General features: G+C 45.4%; 1 protein-coding gene across 1 annotated transcript; it reads left to right on the forward strand.

Annotated features, from left to right (window-relative positions):
• Positions 1-8,891: 8,891 nt before the first annotated feature.
• LOC135112590 (regulator of G-protein signaling 21-like) lies at positions 8,892-16,042 on the forward strand. The gene is given in 6 exon segments (XM_064027078.1): positions 8,892-9,337; positions 9,339-9,385; positions 11,860-11,904; positions 11,906-11,985; positions 13,298-13,461; positions 15,647-16,042. Coding segments are annotated over 6 exon segments (585 nt in total). The 5' UTR covers positions 8,892-9,283; the 3' UTR covers positions 15,842-16,042.
• The last annotated feature ends 322 nt before the right edge of the window (positions 16,043-16,364 follow it).

The following is a 16,364-nucleotide window of genomic DNA, read 5'->3' on the forward strand; positions in this document are numbered from 1 at the left end:
ATAATGATGACGACGATTGTGATGATGACGAAAATTATGATAAAGAAGAAAGGGAAGAGAATAAGACAAAAAAGAAGGAGAAGGAGAGGAAATGCTTGTCTACAAATTGTAACTCACAACGTCAAATTAAATTAACGTCTCTTCTCGAATTTCTTGGAAGTAAGCAAAGACAATTTCATTTGGTTCTCCTCCTGAGGCGCATCTGACCTGACACGTGGAAAAAAAAAAAAAAAAAAAAAAAGAGGAAAAAAGGAAAAGGAAAAAAATCAAAGTGAAAGGTCTGAATTTGGTCAAGGTAAAATTTCTTGTCCACCCTTGGCACATTTTCTGCCTCGACTCTCGTGTGATTCATAGTTCGATTCTCGGATTAACTGACTCGAATGTAAAGAAAAAAAGGGTCACATCACCTCTCGTTATTAATTTATCGGGTTTCTTCACCATGTAAAGTAAACATTCGTATTAAAAAAACAGACAGCTTTTTTTTTTATTATCATTTTCCATTAATTAAACAAAGGTTATTTTTCTGGTCTTTTAGTCGTGTTTGTGTTGAGCTTATATGATATTTTCTTATCCTTGATCCTTGTTTTCCCTTCTTTGGAAAGGAGATGCGGAGGGAGATGAGGGGAGGAAGGCAGGGATGGAGGAGAAGGAGGAGGAAGACGAGGAACAAACTTAAGATAATAACCTAGCAAAAGTAACATAACATCACAACACACGCATAGTTATCATCTCTCCCTCGCCGCTCTCTTATCTCTCCTATCCGTCAAGAGACTGCCGCGCCAGCTACTCTTAGGAGAGATAAAAAAAGAAATAGTTGGTGTAACATTGTTTTAAGATTACGTGTTCTGTGTGTGTGTGTGTGTGTGTGTGTGTGTGTGTGTGTGTGTGTGTGTGTGTGTGTGTGTGTGTGTGTGTGTGTGTGTGTTGCATAAGCGTCTGTCTGTTTGTATATGCGTTCAATTGTGGATCTTATAATCAATCATATGTTTCAACTTGCGTCATCTGGGCAGCTTTAAACACACACACACACACACACACACACACACACACACACACACACACACACACACACACACACACACACACACACACACACACACACACACACACAGACAGGCACGCACGCACGCACGCACGCAGGCAGGCAGGCAGGCAGGCAGAGTGACAGACGAGAGATGCAAGCTAAAGCAGAATTAACACACACACACACACACACACACACATACACACGTCTGACAGTCAATTAACACGTAAGATTACCTCTAATGTATTTTGCTCCACAGTCAGATATGTGAGGAGGATTAAAAAAAAATAAAATAAAAATAATAATAATAATAATACTAATAATAAATCATGAACCATAGGGTGACCTTGGGGAGAAAGGCGGGGGGGGGAGGGAGGGGAGCGTCTGGGTTGTGTTATGGCATCTATGTTTACTGGTTGATAGGGTCCGCTTCTCTCCTCCTCCTCCTCCTCTTCCTCTTCCTCTACGACTGTTTATAAGGGTTTTAGTAATATAAGAGGTGTTATGACTAGACTTAAGTTCACTGACCCCTTTTCTGTGTGTGTGTGTGTGTGTGTGTGTGTGTGTGTGTGTGTTGTTTGTTACTTCTGCTTCAGTCAGCTCGCATTTCTCGTCTGTCATTATGCCTGCCTTCCTGCCTCTGTGTGTGTGTGTGTGTGTGTGTGTGTGTGTGTGTGTGTGTGTGTGTGTGTGCGCGTAAGAAGCATCACAGCCAAGCGATAAGATTACGCACCTCCTTCCACTTCTCCCCTTCCCTTCCTACGCCTCCTTTTTTCATCCTCTTCCCCTCCTGCATCCCCTTCCCTATCCCCTCCCCCCACTCATTGCTATCCATTGTTATCATTAGAACACGAGGAACAGACCCGCATTCACTGGTTCATTCTTGTTCAGTCTGAATTGTTCACGTGCTGTACGTTTCCCAGTGACGTAGTTGCTTTTTCATCGTCATCATTATCATGTTCTTGTTTTTTTTTTTTGTTTCTATTCTCATTCTTCACCGTGTTTGTTTTTCTTCATCCATCGTGTTTATTATTCTGCATTGTTAGTTTTTTTTTTTTTGTGTTGTTTATTTATTTTATTTATCTATCAATCTGTTTGTTTACTTATTCAGTTACTTGTTTATCCGTATCTGTTCATTCAGTACTTACGTATTAATGTGCATTAGTTTTTTTGTTGTTATTTTATTTTATTGTGATTTTATCTACAACTGGTGCTGCTTTCCACTGTGTTTTTGTTATTGTTGATAGTAGTAGTAGTAGTAGTAGTAGTAGTAGGAAAAGAAAAGCTATCGTTGTTATTATTACAGTAAAGAGCAGAATGAAGTAAAATTATACAGTGCTTGCAGAGAGACGTACGTACACACACGCACACACTGTCACTACCACCACCACCACCACCACCACCACATGTCCACGCGCATCACACCACCACCACCATCACCACCACCACTTGACGTCATCACAATCCAATCTGTCGTCAGTATGCTATCACCACCTCAATGACAGCACCTCACGAGTCACCACCACCACCACCACCACCACCACGCCTTCCTTGTGACGTCGTACCGTTATCAGGAACACAACAGGGAAGGAAGGGGTAGAAATCTTATCTCCTGGGAATTACTGGCTCCGGAAGCTCAGGAGGAGGAAGGAAGGGCAGAAAAAGTACGTGAGGATTAAGGGGGAGTTATTTCGTCCAGTTTTTCCTCATAGACATGCATAATTTGTGGTTTCTTAGTCTCATTTCCGTTTCATTATTTGTCGAGGAATTAATTCGTATTTTGAAGCAGTTTGTTCTCTCATTACGACTGTCTTCGAAGCTTACATAGATGATTGGCTGGCCTTTCAAGATGTTTTTACATAAGAACGCAAGTAAGGGAAGTTGCAAGAAGCCGTCAGACCCACACGTGGCAATCTCTTTATGAAACATACGTATCTATTTCCACCTATCATCCTCATCCATAAATTTATCTAAGAGGGGATAACACTGAAGGGAGAAGCAGAATAAGATGGAAGTGAGGCAGATCATAGGGCTTCAGACTGAAAGAAGGTGCAGAACACTGAAAATGAGGCGACTCAGGATTTAAGAGTGGCAGAAAACGCAGAAAACAATGGAAATAAGACAGATTAAATTGCTTGAGTCTGAAAGAAAACGAAAGCGGATGCAAGACGCAGTGGAAGTGAGGCGAAGCTAAGGACTTGAGACTGAAAGAAGATGCAGAACACAGTGGAAGCGAGAAAGACGGAGTACTCCACAGCTTCTAACCACAGCTGTGCACATTCCCCACCACCTCACGGCCGGCAGGAACACACGTGGCGGCTGCACCATCATTATTAGTGTTACCTTTCCACAGGTGTTCCCTCGGGTGCTTAATTATCGGCCTCCCTCGACGCGCGGGTAGGCCTGCAGGGGATGGCTGGCCGACACCACCTGTAGAGCCAATGGAGCCAGTAATTACAGTCCCCCAGGTATCACGTAACACCAGTACCGGTAACTCACCTGAGCGTCCGTGAATATATACTGGCTTTAATTAGGGTTTCTTTTTTTTTTTTCTTTTTTTAGGGCATTTATAAATAGCATAGACTCGCCTGTCACAGTAAGCGGCTGCCACTTTAGTCCAGCGTCTATTTAAAATTCTGATGAGCATTTATGATAAGGTTTTATATGAGCACGTGTTTCCGGTTATTCAGACATGCTACGTGTGTGTGTATGTTTATGTGGACCACGAGCGAACGTACACAGGTCATATGGGTAATTAGGAGTACATATTTACACAACAACCCGATACAAACTCAGCTGGATAGGATACGTTAACCGCAGAATATTTTTAGAACCTGGTAATTACACCTTTTTCGTGCTTCTTATTATCAGTAGTAGTAGTAGTAGTAGTAGTAGTAGTAGTAGTAGTATGATGCAGCTTTCCTCGGGAGCTTGTTTCCCCCGTGGCAGTGTTCAAGGGGAGCAGTGAGCAGTGGACGGCTCAGCGGTGCGTCACGAGTCCCGGCGTAGTGAAGTGCTTTGTGGGATCTGATTGTATCTCTTCACCCTTGACTTTTGTAGCGTACATTTTTGTCACCGTGAGAGAGAGAGAGAGAGAGAGAGAGAGAGAGAGAGAGAGAGAGAGAGAGAGAGAGAGAGAGAGAGAGAGATTAATCACTTCACTTCAACCTCTGGCGATTTGACTGAGCAAAAATATAACTAGAGTCATTTAACATTTTTTTTTCTTTACTCTCTCTCTCTCTCTCTCTCTCTCTCTCTCTCTCTCTCTCTCTCTCTCTCTCTCTCTCTCTCTCTCTCTCTCTCTCTCTTTCCGAACGACACATTAAGCGGAGTTTTTATTTTTTTACATTTTTGTGCCCTTGACATCACGTAAAAGAATTAAAGAGCAGCACCATTCAGAAGATTAAAGCAAATCATCTAAGTTTTATAAAGATTCACGTGTCGCCTTGGGATCTGAGGATTAGCTTCATTCCGGATGCTGAGTTTGCAGTAAAGAACCAATCGCTAATGTCTGCTAATATATTTATCTTCGCAAGACTGACGTAAGTAAAGGATTAAGTTTCACGTGTCTTATGTCAGTTACTGTTAATCTTATAATGCCCAGTGCAGGCTGAAGTAACCAGATTCTTTTTTTTTTCTATACAAGAGGGTCTCCAGCTAAGGACAACAAAAAGTCTTAAAAAAAAAGAGGTTCACTGAAGCTGCCAGTCCGTAAGGAGTAGACGACCTAACCAAGAACTATATCGCAAATGTCTTGAAACCTTCCTCTTATTTTCAGATCACTAGCAGAATAGTTTACCAGGCTGCTGTGAAAACTGAGTATGAAGTTACATTTGTATTTGGGATGTTACTAATTTTTTTTTTTTTTTTCTCATGCTCGCATAAAAATTTCTTTGTTCCACTGAGATCCTATTTTTGTTGTTTGCGTCACTCCGTATTGCTAATAGAGTAGTTGACCAGGATGCTATGAAGGCTGGGTATAAATTTGTTTGTATTCATGATGTTCCTAATCTTTTTTTTTTCCTATACTCCGGCAAAAATTTCATTGTTTCCACTAAGATCCTGTTTTTGTTGACACACGCATCCTTTTGCGTCACTTCGAACAGCTAGTAAAAGATCCGACTATGATGCTATGAACACTGACTATAAAGTTGCATTTGTATTTATGTTATTATTTTAAATGGTTCTGATAAAAAAAAATGTCTCTTTCCACTAAGATCATGTTTTTGTTGACACACGCGTCTCTTAACGTCACTTCGGATGTTTTGCTCACTTCGAACGCTTTGTTATATATACTCTCTCCTTTTAGACCGCCGCGTGGAGAGGGCACCGTTTTAGTTCAACCTCGGAGCGTGACAAAAGTGATGCGGGAGAATAAGTTCTTGTTCTGCATAACTGATCTTTGTGTTGTCAGAATTTTTTGGCCTATGACGTGAAGAAACAGACCAGCATCGAGAGAGAGAGAGAGAGAGAGAGAGAGAGAGAGAGAGAGAGAGAGAGAGAGAGTGAGTCAACGGAAAAAAAATAATACGAAAAGGGAAAGTGTACATTTTTTTCCTCTTCGTATCCTTATTTCATGCAACAAAACAAAGATAACAGGATAATTTGATTAATGGCCGTCCTCCTTCTCCTCCTCCTCCTCCTCCTCCTCCTTCTCCTCCTCCTCCTCCTTATCATTATCTACTGCCGTCACTAACAAGGGGATGGATTTCATTAATGTTTGTGGTGTGTAATGTGTCTGAAAGTTGCTGATGCCAGGATTCTGTTCTTTTGTTTATGACCTTGTGTTTGTTTGTTTGTTTGTTTGCATTAGATGACTGCGTGTTGTGTTGTGTTGTGGTGAGTTGTGGTGTGTTTTGTGGCTTTTTCTTTGTGTTCTAGCTTGATGTTGTTGATGTTCTTTTGTTGTTGTTATTGTTGTTGTTGTTGTTGTTGTTGTTGTTGTTGTTGTTGTTGTTGTTTCTTATTATTATTATTATTATTGTTACCTGATTTTATCGTGTCCTTTTTCTTTTTTTTTCCTCTTCTTCTTCTTCTTCTTCGTTATCGTCGTCGTCTTTGTCACATTATATTTAAGTGTGTGTGTGTGTGTGTGTGTGTGTGTGTGTGTGTGTGTGTGTGTGTGTGTGTGTGTGTGTGTGTTAATAGTGAATTACAAGTAAGATTACGTAGGTTGGCGATAATGAAGATAATGATGATGACGCGGGCTTAATGGAGGTGGTGGTGGTGGTGGTGGAGGAGATAAAGGGGTGATAGTAATAGTAATTGATGGACCGGGGCGTGGCCAGGCGAAGAAAAAGATAATGCTCTCTCTCTCTCTCTCTCTCTCTCTCTCTCTCTCTCTCTCTCTCTCTCTCTCTCTCTCTCTCTCTCTCTCTCTGATTTTTTTTTATTTATTTCTTGATCAGTTGTATGTATTCTTCATAATCTTTATTTTTTTGTTCTTGTAATTATTCTGGATTTATTTGTTATTATTTTGTTAACCATTAAGTAGTAGTAGTAGTAGTAGGAGGAGGAGTAGTAGTAGTTGTTGTTGTTGTTCTTCTTGTTGTTGTTGATGTTTCTGTTGTTTCGATGATAGTAGCAGTATCACCATTACCATCATCATCATCATCATTATTAACATCATCATCATCATCATTATCTGTAGCTCCTTGCCGGCTTCTGTGTCTCCTCTTACCTTTCCCTTAAACTTTCTGTAGAGGAGGATTTAGAAGCATAGAAGCACTTCTCAAATTTTGTATAATAATTTTGCCTGGCACGCTTTGGGAACTGGTGCCTTTAGTGAGTCTTTTCTTTCCAGCCTTTTTTGTTTCCTATGACCAGAAAACCTCTTACATAAAAAATAAGAAGAAGAAGAAATAAGAAAGTAATTATTATCGTCAGTAGTAGTAGTAGTAGTAGTAGTTGCTCCACCTCGTCGCCACGTGGCAGGATGGCAGGTCTTCCCGTCCCTCGTCAGTAATCACGTCGGGGTATCTTGCCTTAATTTCCCGTTACATGGAAGGGAAGCAGTCGCCGCGTGTTATCGGTATTTTCTCGTCCCGTGGGAGTACCGAAGAGAGTGTTTTTGTTTGTTCTGCTTGTTCTCTTCCATCCTTGCGGCGCACTCTTTCCACACCAGAGCAAATTCTTAACCCTAACACGGATGACAGGATAAAAGACAGACAGACAGACATGTAGACAAAACGGACATGTAAACGGATGAATATAAGGCAGACAGACAGACAGACAAACGTAAACACACACAGGCTGTAACTTGGAGTAATTAATTAAAAAGAGACGGACGGGGATAAACAAACTTGAACAAGTCTAATTTACTCTGGCGCACGCACTCACACATAGACACACACACACAGACATTATTATTATTATTTTTTTTTACAGAGACGGACTTAGACAGAGAGGCAGACGGATTAGTAATGGTGGTAGTGAACTTGCTGAGTAAGTTAAGAGGCAGCCAAAGAGGGCGTGTGGGCGTACAATATCAGAACACCATTAATAAAAAAAAGCGCTCCGCATCCTTGAACACCCTGGGACTGGCGCCTTAAGTAATCGGAGAATTTTAAACGACTATTTTTTATTGTGGCATGAACGCAACAGATGGGGACTGACCGCCGCTCGCTCCCACCTCATCTTCCCCAAAATTCTTGTTTTTATGTATTTTTTATTATTCTGACGTATTATTCGGTACTAATATTCCACATAGGGGTGTAGGAGGCTCCCAGTGTCCCCTTAGTGTATTAATTCTATGTACCGTACCGGTGGGAAGCCAGAAATATTACCGGGGATTGTGGAGCTGATCAAGGTGGAGACAGAGAAACACATCCTCCCTCGCTCACGGTCTGGAAGGCACTGACGCTGCGCAAGTCTGCTGCCCTCTGCTGCCTGCCTGCCGCTGTCTTGGTACATCCTTGAGTTTCCTATATCGCCATTTGCTGTCAAGTTAATATTTGTACTTGGTTTAGTACTGTACATAGGAATAATGGAAATTCTCTCTCTCTCTCTCTCTCTCTCTCTCTCTCTCTCTCTCTCTCTCTCTCTCTCTCTCTCTCTCTCTCTCTCTCTCTCTCTCTCTCTCTCTCTCTCCATCAGTCCTTACCTGCCTCTCAGCACCCTTAATTAAAGTGGTGGTGCAGTTATTGTTGATGCTGTTGGTGATAGTGGCGGTGGTGATGGTAGTGATTGTGGTGGTGGTGTTGGTGGAGGTGTAATGGTTGCTGTGGCTAAAGTAATGGGTGTGATTTATCGTCCCAGAACACTCCCCTTACTACTACACAGTCATCACCATCGCAGTGTGAGGCACCACTACCACCACTACTAACCGCAACCACCACCATCACCACCTGATTTCAAACAGGTTGTGCTGAGAGAAATGTTCACTACTGACGTCAATCTCTTGAGAAATGTTTAGGTAGGTTATTGGTCTACTACGTCGCGATCAGCACACACACACACACACACACACACACACACACACACACACACACACACGTATGTTTGATCTATGGGCCAATAATGATCTTGATGTTCATGAGAGAGAGAGAGAGAGAGAGAGAGAGAGAGAGAAGGAGAGAGAGAGAGAGAGAGAGAACCGCTGGAGGGAAAAGCAGCAGGAGGAGGAGGAGGCGAGACTGGTAACAAATGAACGAGAAAAACGAGGAGGAGGAGATACAGTATTTGAAACACGTGGAGTTCAGAGGAAACAAAAAAAATGGGAGGGGATAGGAAGATAGGAGGAGCAGCAGCAGCAGGAGGAGGAGGCGGGGTAGGAGGACTTGTGCGTGCGTTGTCGGGGATGTCGGCGCAGGGGATGGAGGAGCGTTGGGGGGGGCGGTCCGCGGGGTAAGGTTTATTTAGCTGTGCGGGGAGCTGGCGCGGCAGATCAACCCCGCGCTCAGAGAGAGACAGACTTGTAGACTGGCTCTGCTCCACTACCAGTATCAGTGTTGCCAGTTACTCAGTGTTCGCCCAGAGACTTTGGCACTTGGCTGTTATCTACCACCTCCCAGTGACACTCTGACCCTCAAGTGACCGCGTCCTTGGCACCACCTGGAAATATACCAAGGAAATAACGCTGGAGACGGAGAACCGGCAGAAGCCCCAGCACCGCCAGTTCGTAGTGCACCCCTAAACGGTTCCCCTCCTGTTCGGTTCTTCTCCAACCGCCACCATTCACCCCACATCTCTGCCGCCACCCTCCATAGGGACCCCCTGCCCTTCTCCCGCAGTAGCGTTCCATCCCTCAAACCCAACACCATGATCGCCACTGACATCCGCAGAGAGTCACTCAAGGCTACCAAGAGCGTCCTCGGGTTCACTCAACACAGCGATATCGGATTCGTTCGCCCACGGAATAGGGTAAATTAAAGTTGCTGTTTTGTGATGGATGGCCTGTGGTGTGTGTGTGTGTGTGTATGTGTGTGTGTGTGTGTGTGTGTGTGTGCGCCAATGGTGCACGAGAGGGCATTTATATTGAGAACAAGGTCTTTTACTTCTAGCACAACTTTGTGACTTGGGTCGTTAAAACAGGAGGAGAACAAAAAATTGTATGAAGTGAATTTTCAAGCTGTTTGGCTGTGATGTATTCCTTTCTCATGTGTGTGTGTGTGTGTGTGTGTGTGTGTGTGTGTGTGTGTGTGTGTGTGTGTCCCAACTTGGCACATTCATATCTGGGCCCCACGCCATCCTCTCCTTGCCTCCCAAACATATATTACATAACGTACCGCTCCCGATAAAGCAGCCAGCCTTGAACAACCTTCTTTTCATGTAGCCTTTAAAGGAAGAGATAAGGGAAGTAAGGGAATGGGAAGAGGAGGAAAGGAGAGATGCATTACACCTAATCCCGTCCTCCCTCCAGTGTTTCAACATCCCCAGGTAGGAAGCTGAGTAAGAGTAGTGATGAGAGCAGTGACGGGGATGTTGGAGGAAGCGATGCCGTTTCCTTAGAGATGTGAGGAAATGGGGAATGGGGGGGCTGGATTTCTGTAGTGATGTCATGAGTGGGAATTTTGGTCATAAAAAGAAAAACAGGAATTTAGTAACAGTGTGAGAATATATGTAAAACCGGACTCGATAGATGCGTAGAAGGTACAGGGAGGCGGGAGGGTGGGTGCGTAGGCGAGGTGATGAAACAGGTGTGTGGGAGGGGCGGTGAGGACAGGTGTTAACCCGAGGGTGAATGTAAACAGGGTTGACGTGGATTTGGGGGACGGGAGACAGGGACAGGAGCGGCAGAGGAGGAGGAGGGAGATAGGGAGGATATGCATCAGCTCCGGTAGTTAATTAAGGCCGCTGCAGGTACACAAGAGAGAGAAAGAGAGAGAGAATTATTGTGTTCTTGACCCTGAGACAAGCATCTTCCCCCTTCACCCCTCTCTCCGCCTCCCTCCCCGGTCTCAACATAGCCAGGGGGACAAACATCACCCCACACAAGGTCTTTTACTATACTTAGCTTGATGAGGGAAGATTCACGTGACATGGGGAGAGAAAATAGCCACGGAGGGAAGGAGAAAAGTCAGACGACCTCAGGAATGTTGACTTGATCGCGTCTTGCACGTTTGATGACGTAGTTGTGACGTCACGGGCTTCTGATGTGTCAGTATTCTTCCCTGTCTCCCACTTTCTTCGTGTCATCTTGCCTCGCTCTCTTCCTTTTCTCTCTTCCTTCATTCGTTGTTTATTATTTGACATTTGTTTTCTCTTGTGTACTCTCCCTCTCTCTCTCTCTCTCTCTCTCTCTCTCTCTCTCTCTCTCTCTCTCTCTCTCTCTCTCTCTCTCTCTCTCTCTCTCTCTCTCTCTCCATGTTTTATCTCGTCATCTGCAAGGAAGGGTACAGAGAGAGAAAAAGAGTCGCCACTTGCTCTGCTTTTACAATCATCTCTCTCTCTCTCTCTCTCTCTCTCTCTCTCTCTCTCTCTCTCTCTCTCTCTCTCTCTCTCTCTCTCTCTCTCTCTCTCTCTCTCTAAGTCCGGTTTATATATGGATTCATTTAACTTTTTTCCCCGTAACCCAATACTCATATCCTGCTTGTCAGAAGAAAAAAAAACAGTGCGATTTTTTTTTAAAGAGGTCGCATTGATTAGTTTCACAGACCCTCCAGTGTCTGATTAAGTTCTTGTTTTACTTATTGTTTTCTGTGTATCATGTTCTCACCTGCTTTCCTTTCTCTTCCTCTCCATCCTCTCTCTCTCTTTCATACCCCCATTTCCTTCCTTCCTTTCCTTCCTTTCCTCCATCCTTCTTCCTTTTTACATCACTCGTTTTTATCTCTCTTTCTCACGTTCCCTCCCTCCCTTCCTTCCCTTCCATTAGTCATTCTCATAGACAGACTTATTATTATTATTAGTAGTAGTAGTAGTAGTAGTAGTAGTAGTAGTCATTGTTTTTCACTTACAACTACATAACTCTTGCGTGATCATTATGACAGAGATCTAATAATACACGACGTTTATATCCTGCTAACTCCCCCTCTCTCTCTCTCTCCCTCCTCTCCCTCTCTATCTCCCCTTGCATGTGTTCAAGGGTTTAGGGAGGGAGGGAGGGAGGGGGGTAGGACAATCTGATGTCACTCTTCCTGTTCCACGCCCACGCCGCCCACGTTAGTGTGCCACCCTAACCAAGCCCTCATTGCCACACTAGCGTAATGAGGAAAAACAATGCGTACATACATCTATACATGCATACGTGACATCCTCTTCCTCCTCTTCCTCTTCATCTTTACTGCACTCATTCTCCCGCACTCCATTCCCTCCCCCTTAAAGCCACATCCCCTCACCTTTACCTGCTGCTCCTTACCTGCCTGTACTCACATTTGCGCTCTCTTCCCCTGCAGGAACGACATGAGACTCCGGCTGAGTTGGCTGCGTCGCCGGGGAGACCCCCCAAGGCAGCGTGAGGCCAATGCCGGAAGAAGTACAAGGATGGGCTGAGAGTTTTCACAATCTTATGGCATCTAAATGTAAGTGTCCCAGTGTGTTTTGGTGGGTGTGTATGTGTGTGTGTGTGTGTGTGTTTGGGTGTATTTTGTAGGTTTTTTGAATGCGTGCGGGTGTTTGAGTGTTTCTGAGTGTGTTGAGGAAAAAAGCGAGCGTCTGAGTGTGGACTTTTAAGTGTGACAGGGAAAAGAAGCTCAGTTTTGGTATTCTAGTATATTTTTTTGCATGTGATAGAGAGGAAGGAGAGGCGGGAGGTCACTGGGGTGTGTTTACGAGCACCTCTCCTTCCTTTTCTAGCTTTCTAGGGTGGTGTGAAAGAGGGAATGAGCGCAAGGGAGGAGGAGAGAGCGGGATAGAGGGAGAAGGTAGTCATTAAGCTCTGGGTGAAGAAGGATGCATAAAGGGAAGTTAGTATTTTTTTAACTCTGCGGTAGGTCAACACTTTCTTTTTGTCACCACCTTAGCAACCACACCACATCGACCCCCTTGCACTCCACCACAACTACCACCGCCACCACACCTGCACCTTAGTTCGTTCCTTTCCCCCTCCCCCCACCCCAAATTTCTCAGCTGCACGTGTCTGGGAGGCGTGGCACGTGGCTGGCCCTCCCTCCCCCCCCCGCCCTCCACCTCTCTGTAGTGCCAGGTGTGGTGTTGGGGAGTTGGTGTTGCTTTTATTTATAAGTTCTCAGGAATTTGAAGTGTGTTAGTAGTTGTCAAAAGTGGAATGTAGCCTTAAATTCTCTCTCTCTCTCTCTCTCTCTCTCTCTCTCTCTCTCTCTCTCTCTCTCTCTCTCTCTCTCTCTCTCTCTCTCTCTCTGGGTAGAAAGAAGGAGTAGCAACACCATTAATGAAGGGGCGCCGCTCTGACATACTTTACGCAAATTGCCATGATAAGCTTCAAGGGGAAAAGTTTGAATAATTGGAACAAACATAATATTTTTCCTCCCCACTCTACCATAACAACAAGACTACAATGGCGGTCGCGTGACACGTGCCGCTTGCATGTCGTTATAGTAACCCAGATAGTTTGATAGATAGCAGGTAGATGGATGGATGGATGGATGTATGGATATTTCTTCGATTTAATGATATAATATTGATTTCGAATCCTACCTAACATTACCAAACAACAAGGAGGAATATTTCAGTTATACCATTAGCAGTTTTGACAACCATACCACCATGATCTCACAAACAAACATACAAATCATTTAACAAGCCACTTTCTCTCGTAATACCCAGCACCATCACCACCCTTAGGAATTGCCAGGACTTAATAGTAGTAACATGTAGAGTCTTCCCATAAACTAACCCTCATTCTTCTCTCCCCAGATGGACAGGCGCTGTTCAAGGCCTTCCTACAACGGGAATTCAGTGAAGAGAACGTAGAATTTTGGCTAGCCGTCGAGGATTTCAAGAAAACTCGAGCAGCTAAAATGCCCTCCAAGGCTTCCAAGATCCATTCCGACTACGTGGCGGTCCAGGCTCCCAAAGAGGTGAGTTCTGCATATCCTTCGTGTTGGTAGAGTCGTAGAATAAGGGAGTTGTATCCTAGAGTAATAGTAGTAAGAGGAAGAGGAGGGTAACCAGTTTATCTTTCTTGTTTGTAGGATAAGGGAGAAGTATCCTAGTGGTGCGGTAATAGTAATAGTAAGAGAAGGATAACTGTGATGCAAAATAGTAGTAAAATTGTAGTAGTTGTTACGAAAGAAGGATGGAAAGGATGTTGAACGGAGCATGACAAGGAGAGAGTTAGATAACAGTTAGATAACGCAAATGTCGTTGTTATTTATATATGTAGAAACAGTCTGGCTGAAGGGTTAGAGGAGTGCATGATGTAAGGGAGGGAGTGAAGGGAGGGAGGGAGGGACAGATAGGAGCGAAGGAAAGCCAAGGACTGAGGGACCTGGCGTGATCGATACGCTGCTGGTGGTCGCCCTGGTAACGGTGGGAGGTGGAGGCGGATGGGGAAGCGGTGAGACAGAGAGAGAGAGAGAGAGAGAGAGAGAGAGAGAGAGAGAGAGAGAGAGAGATGAAGTGGCACATGTCACGTGGATCCTTCGTGTGTGTGTGTGTGTGTGTGTGTGTGTGTGTTCCATTAGGGTGTATTGCTTTGTACGTATAGAGGTGGTGGTGTATGTATACGAGTAGCTTGACTAACCTGGTGCTCTCTCTCTCTCTCTCTCTCTCTCTCTCTCTCTCTCTCTCTCTCTCTCTCTCTCTCTCTCTCTCTCTCTCTCTCTCTCTCTCTCTCCACATTGATGTATTGATGAAAAATTCCCTTGTCTTCCTTTCTTCCTTTCCTGAAGCACACACACACACACACACACACACACACACACACACACACACACACACACACACACACACACACACACACACACACACACGTCAGGCCTACATTAAAATAACAGTATGGAGTGTGCCCCTAGTGAGAGTGAAAACTGGGACAGCATTATGATGTAATTGATGAAGAGGCGATACGGAAAGAGGTGAAGAAGAGAAAATTAATAAAAAATGAGGAATAGGAATGGGAAATGGAATGAGATGAAATGGGGAGAAGCAAGAGAGGTGAGAGAGGACCACGAATGAGGAAGGAAGTGAGGAAGGGAGGGAGGCGGTGGTAATGGCGGCGGCTGGTTGGTCCTCTTCCCTTTAAGTTAGCAGCAGCAGCAGCAGCTTGGGTCAGGGGAAAGGTCAAGGGTCACGCGTTCACCAACCACACACACACACACACACACACACACACACACACACACACACACACACACACACACACACACACACACACACACACACACACACACACACTGATCATATTACATCACATCACCTAAACAGACAGAAGGTGATACGGCTCTCTCTCTCTCTCTCTCTCTCTCTCTCTCTCTCTCTCTCTCTCTCTCTCTCTCTCTCTCTCTCTCTCTCTCTCTCTCTCTCTCTCTCTCTCTCTCTCTCTCTCTCGTAAGCCATAACACAGCGGTTTATCAGCAGCTGTCTATCATATCCTCCACCTCTTTCCTCTCACTCCTCTCTGCCTCTGTAGTAACACAACCCTGCCTCCTTCCCTGTACACCCCTGCCAGCGTTCCCTGCCTCTCCCTTGCTGCACATCACTGACCTACACCCCTGTCCTCACCTCTGCCTTCCCTGCTTGTCGCCACCCACACACATTTCACTGGAGATGTAGAATGGCACATGAATCTTCTGCTTTGATACGAGGCACGGTTTCTTCACCATGGCGCCCCTCTTATCGCTTGTCCCCTGCCACGCCTTTGCATCCCTGACACGCGCTTCTAACCTAGCTGCCCCGCCCTCACCTCGCCAGCCTCGCCACGTTGTAACAGAGGAAGGGACGCGTGTTGTTGTGACGCATTTCCTTTGTTTTGGGGTTTTGGGCTGGGGCAATGTTGAGCCGTCTATTCCGTTAGTACTTGGACACGCGACAGCAGAGAGCGTGTGTATGTATGTGTTGGGTGTGTGTATGTATGTACAGTACGTGTGCAGTGCTTAGGCAAGACAGGAAGTAGCCGAGGGGATGATACTGTAGGTTCGGTTCCTTCCCAGACTGTTTAGTTGTCAGGCTCGTAGGGTGAAAGGGTAGCGTGCAGGAACTCAGCCTGTAGTGTAGGCCCCGCAGCCTGGAGTGTGGCGGTAACCAAGGCTCTCTTTTTCCCCAAAGATCAACCTGGACCCCGGCACACGCGCCCAGATCGCGAAGTCCCTCGACTGCCCCGACAAGTACATTTTCGACGCGGCGCAGAAGAGGGTTCAGGCGCTCATGGAATCTGACGCGTACCTTCGCTTCCTCCAGTCTGAGCTGTACAAGGAACTGCTGCACCCGGACTCCTCGCTCTCTAACCCTGAGGCGTTATAGGCCCCGAGGACCCGCGTGCCGGCCGGGAGGCCCCCCCTCACTTTCTCCCTTCCCCCTCCCTCCCTCCCGCCACTCAAAAGATGACATGCTGTGAGATTGTTGACTTATGATGTATTTAATAATTTATGATAGATTTTTGTATTTATTACGCGGTGAAGTATTCTTGTACGGGGAGGCTTTATGTAAAGTTGATGGAAGAATCCTGAGACTGCTTTGTGTGATCCTGAGCTTCCCGGCGCCGTGGTGGGGCGCGCGATGGCGGCGCAACCAGAGTCCCTCCCCCTGCCCCGCTGGCCGGGCACTGTGCCCCGCGGCGCGTGCCATGTCAGCCCCTCCCCCTTCCCCCTCGGCTGCCTCGCGGCCACCCTGACTGTGATACCTCTGCCGGGCCGTCGCCCGCACCGCCTAGTCACGCCGCCTTGCCGCCGCCACCTCCTTTACCAAAGACTTTTATAAGGAGTAGGAAAGGAGCTTTGATGTGTAAAATATATGGTATATTTTGTAGTGGTTGAGGATGTTACCT

The sequence above is a fragment of the Scylla paramamosain genome, chromosome 24, assembly GCF_035594125.1.
Source record: "Scylla paramamosain isolate STU-SP2022 chromosome 24, ASM3559412v1, whole genome shotgun sequence".
NCBI lineage: Eukaryota > Metazoa > Arthropoda > Malacostraca > Decapoda > Portunidae > Scylla > Scylla paramamosain.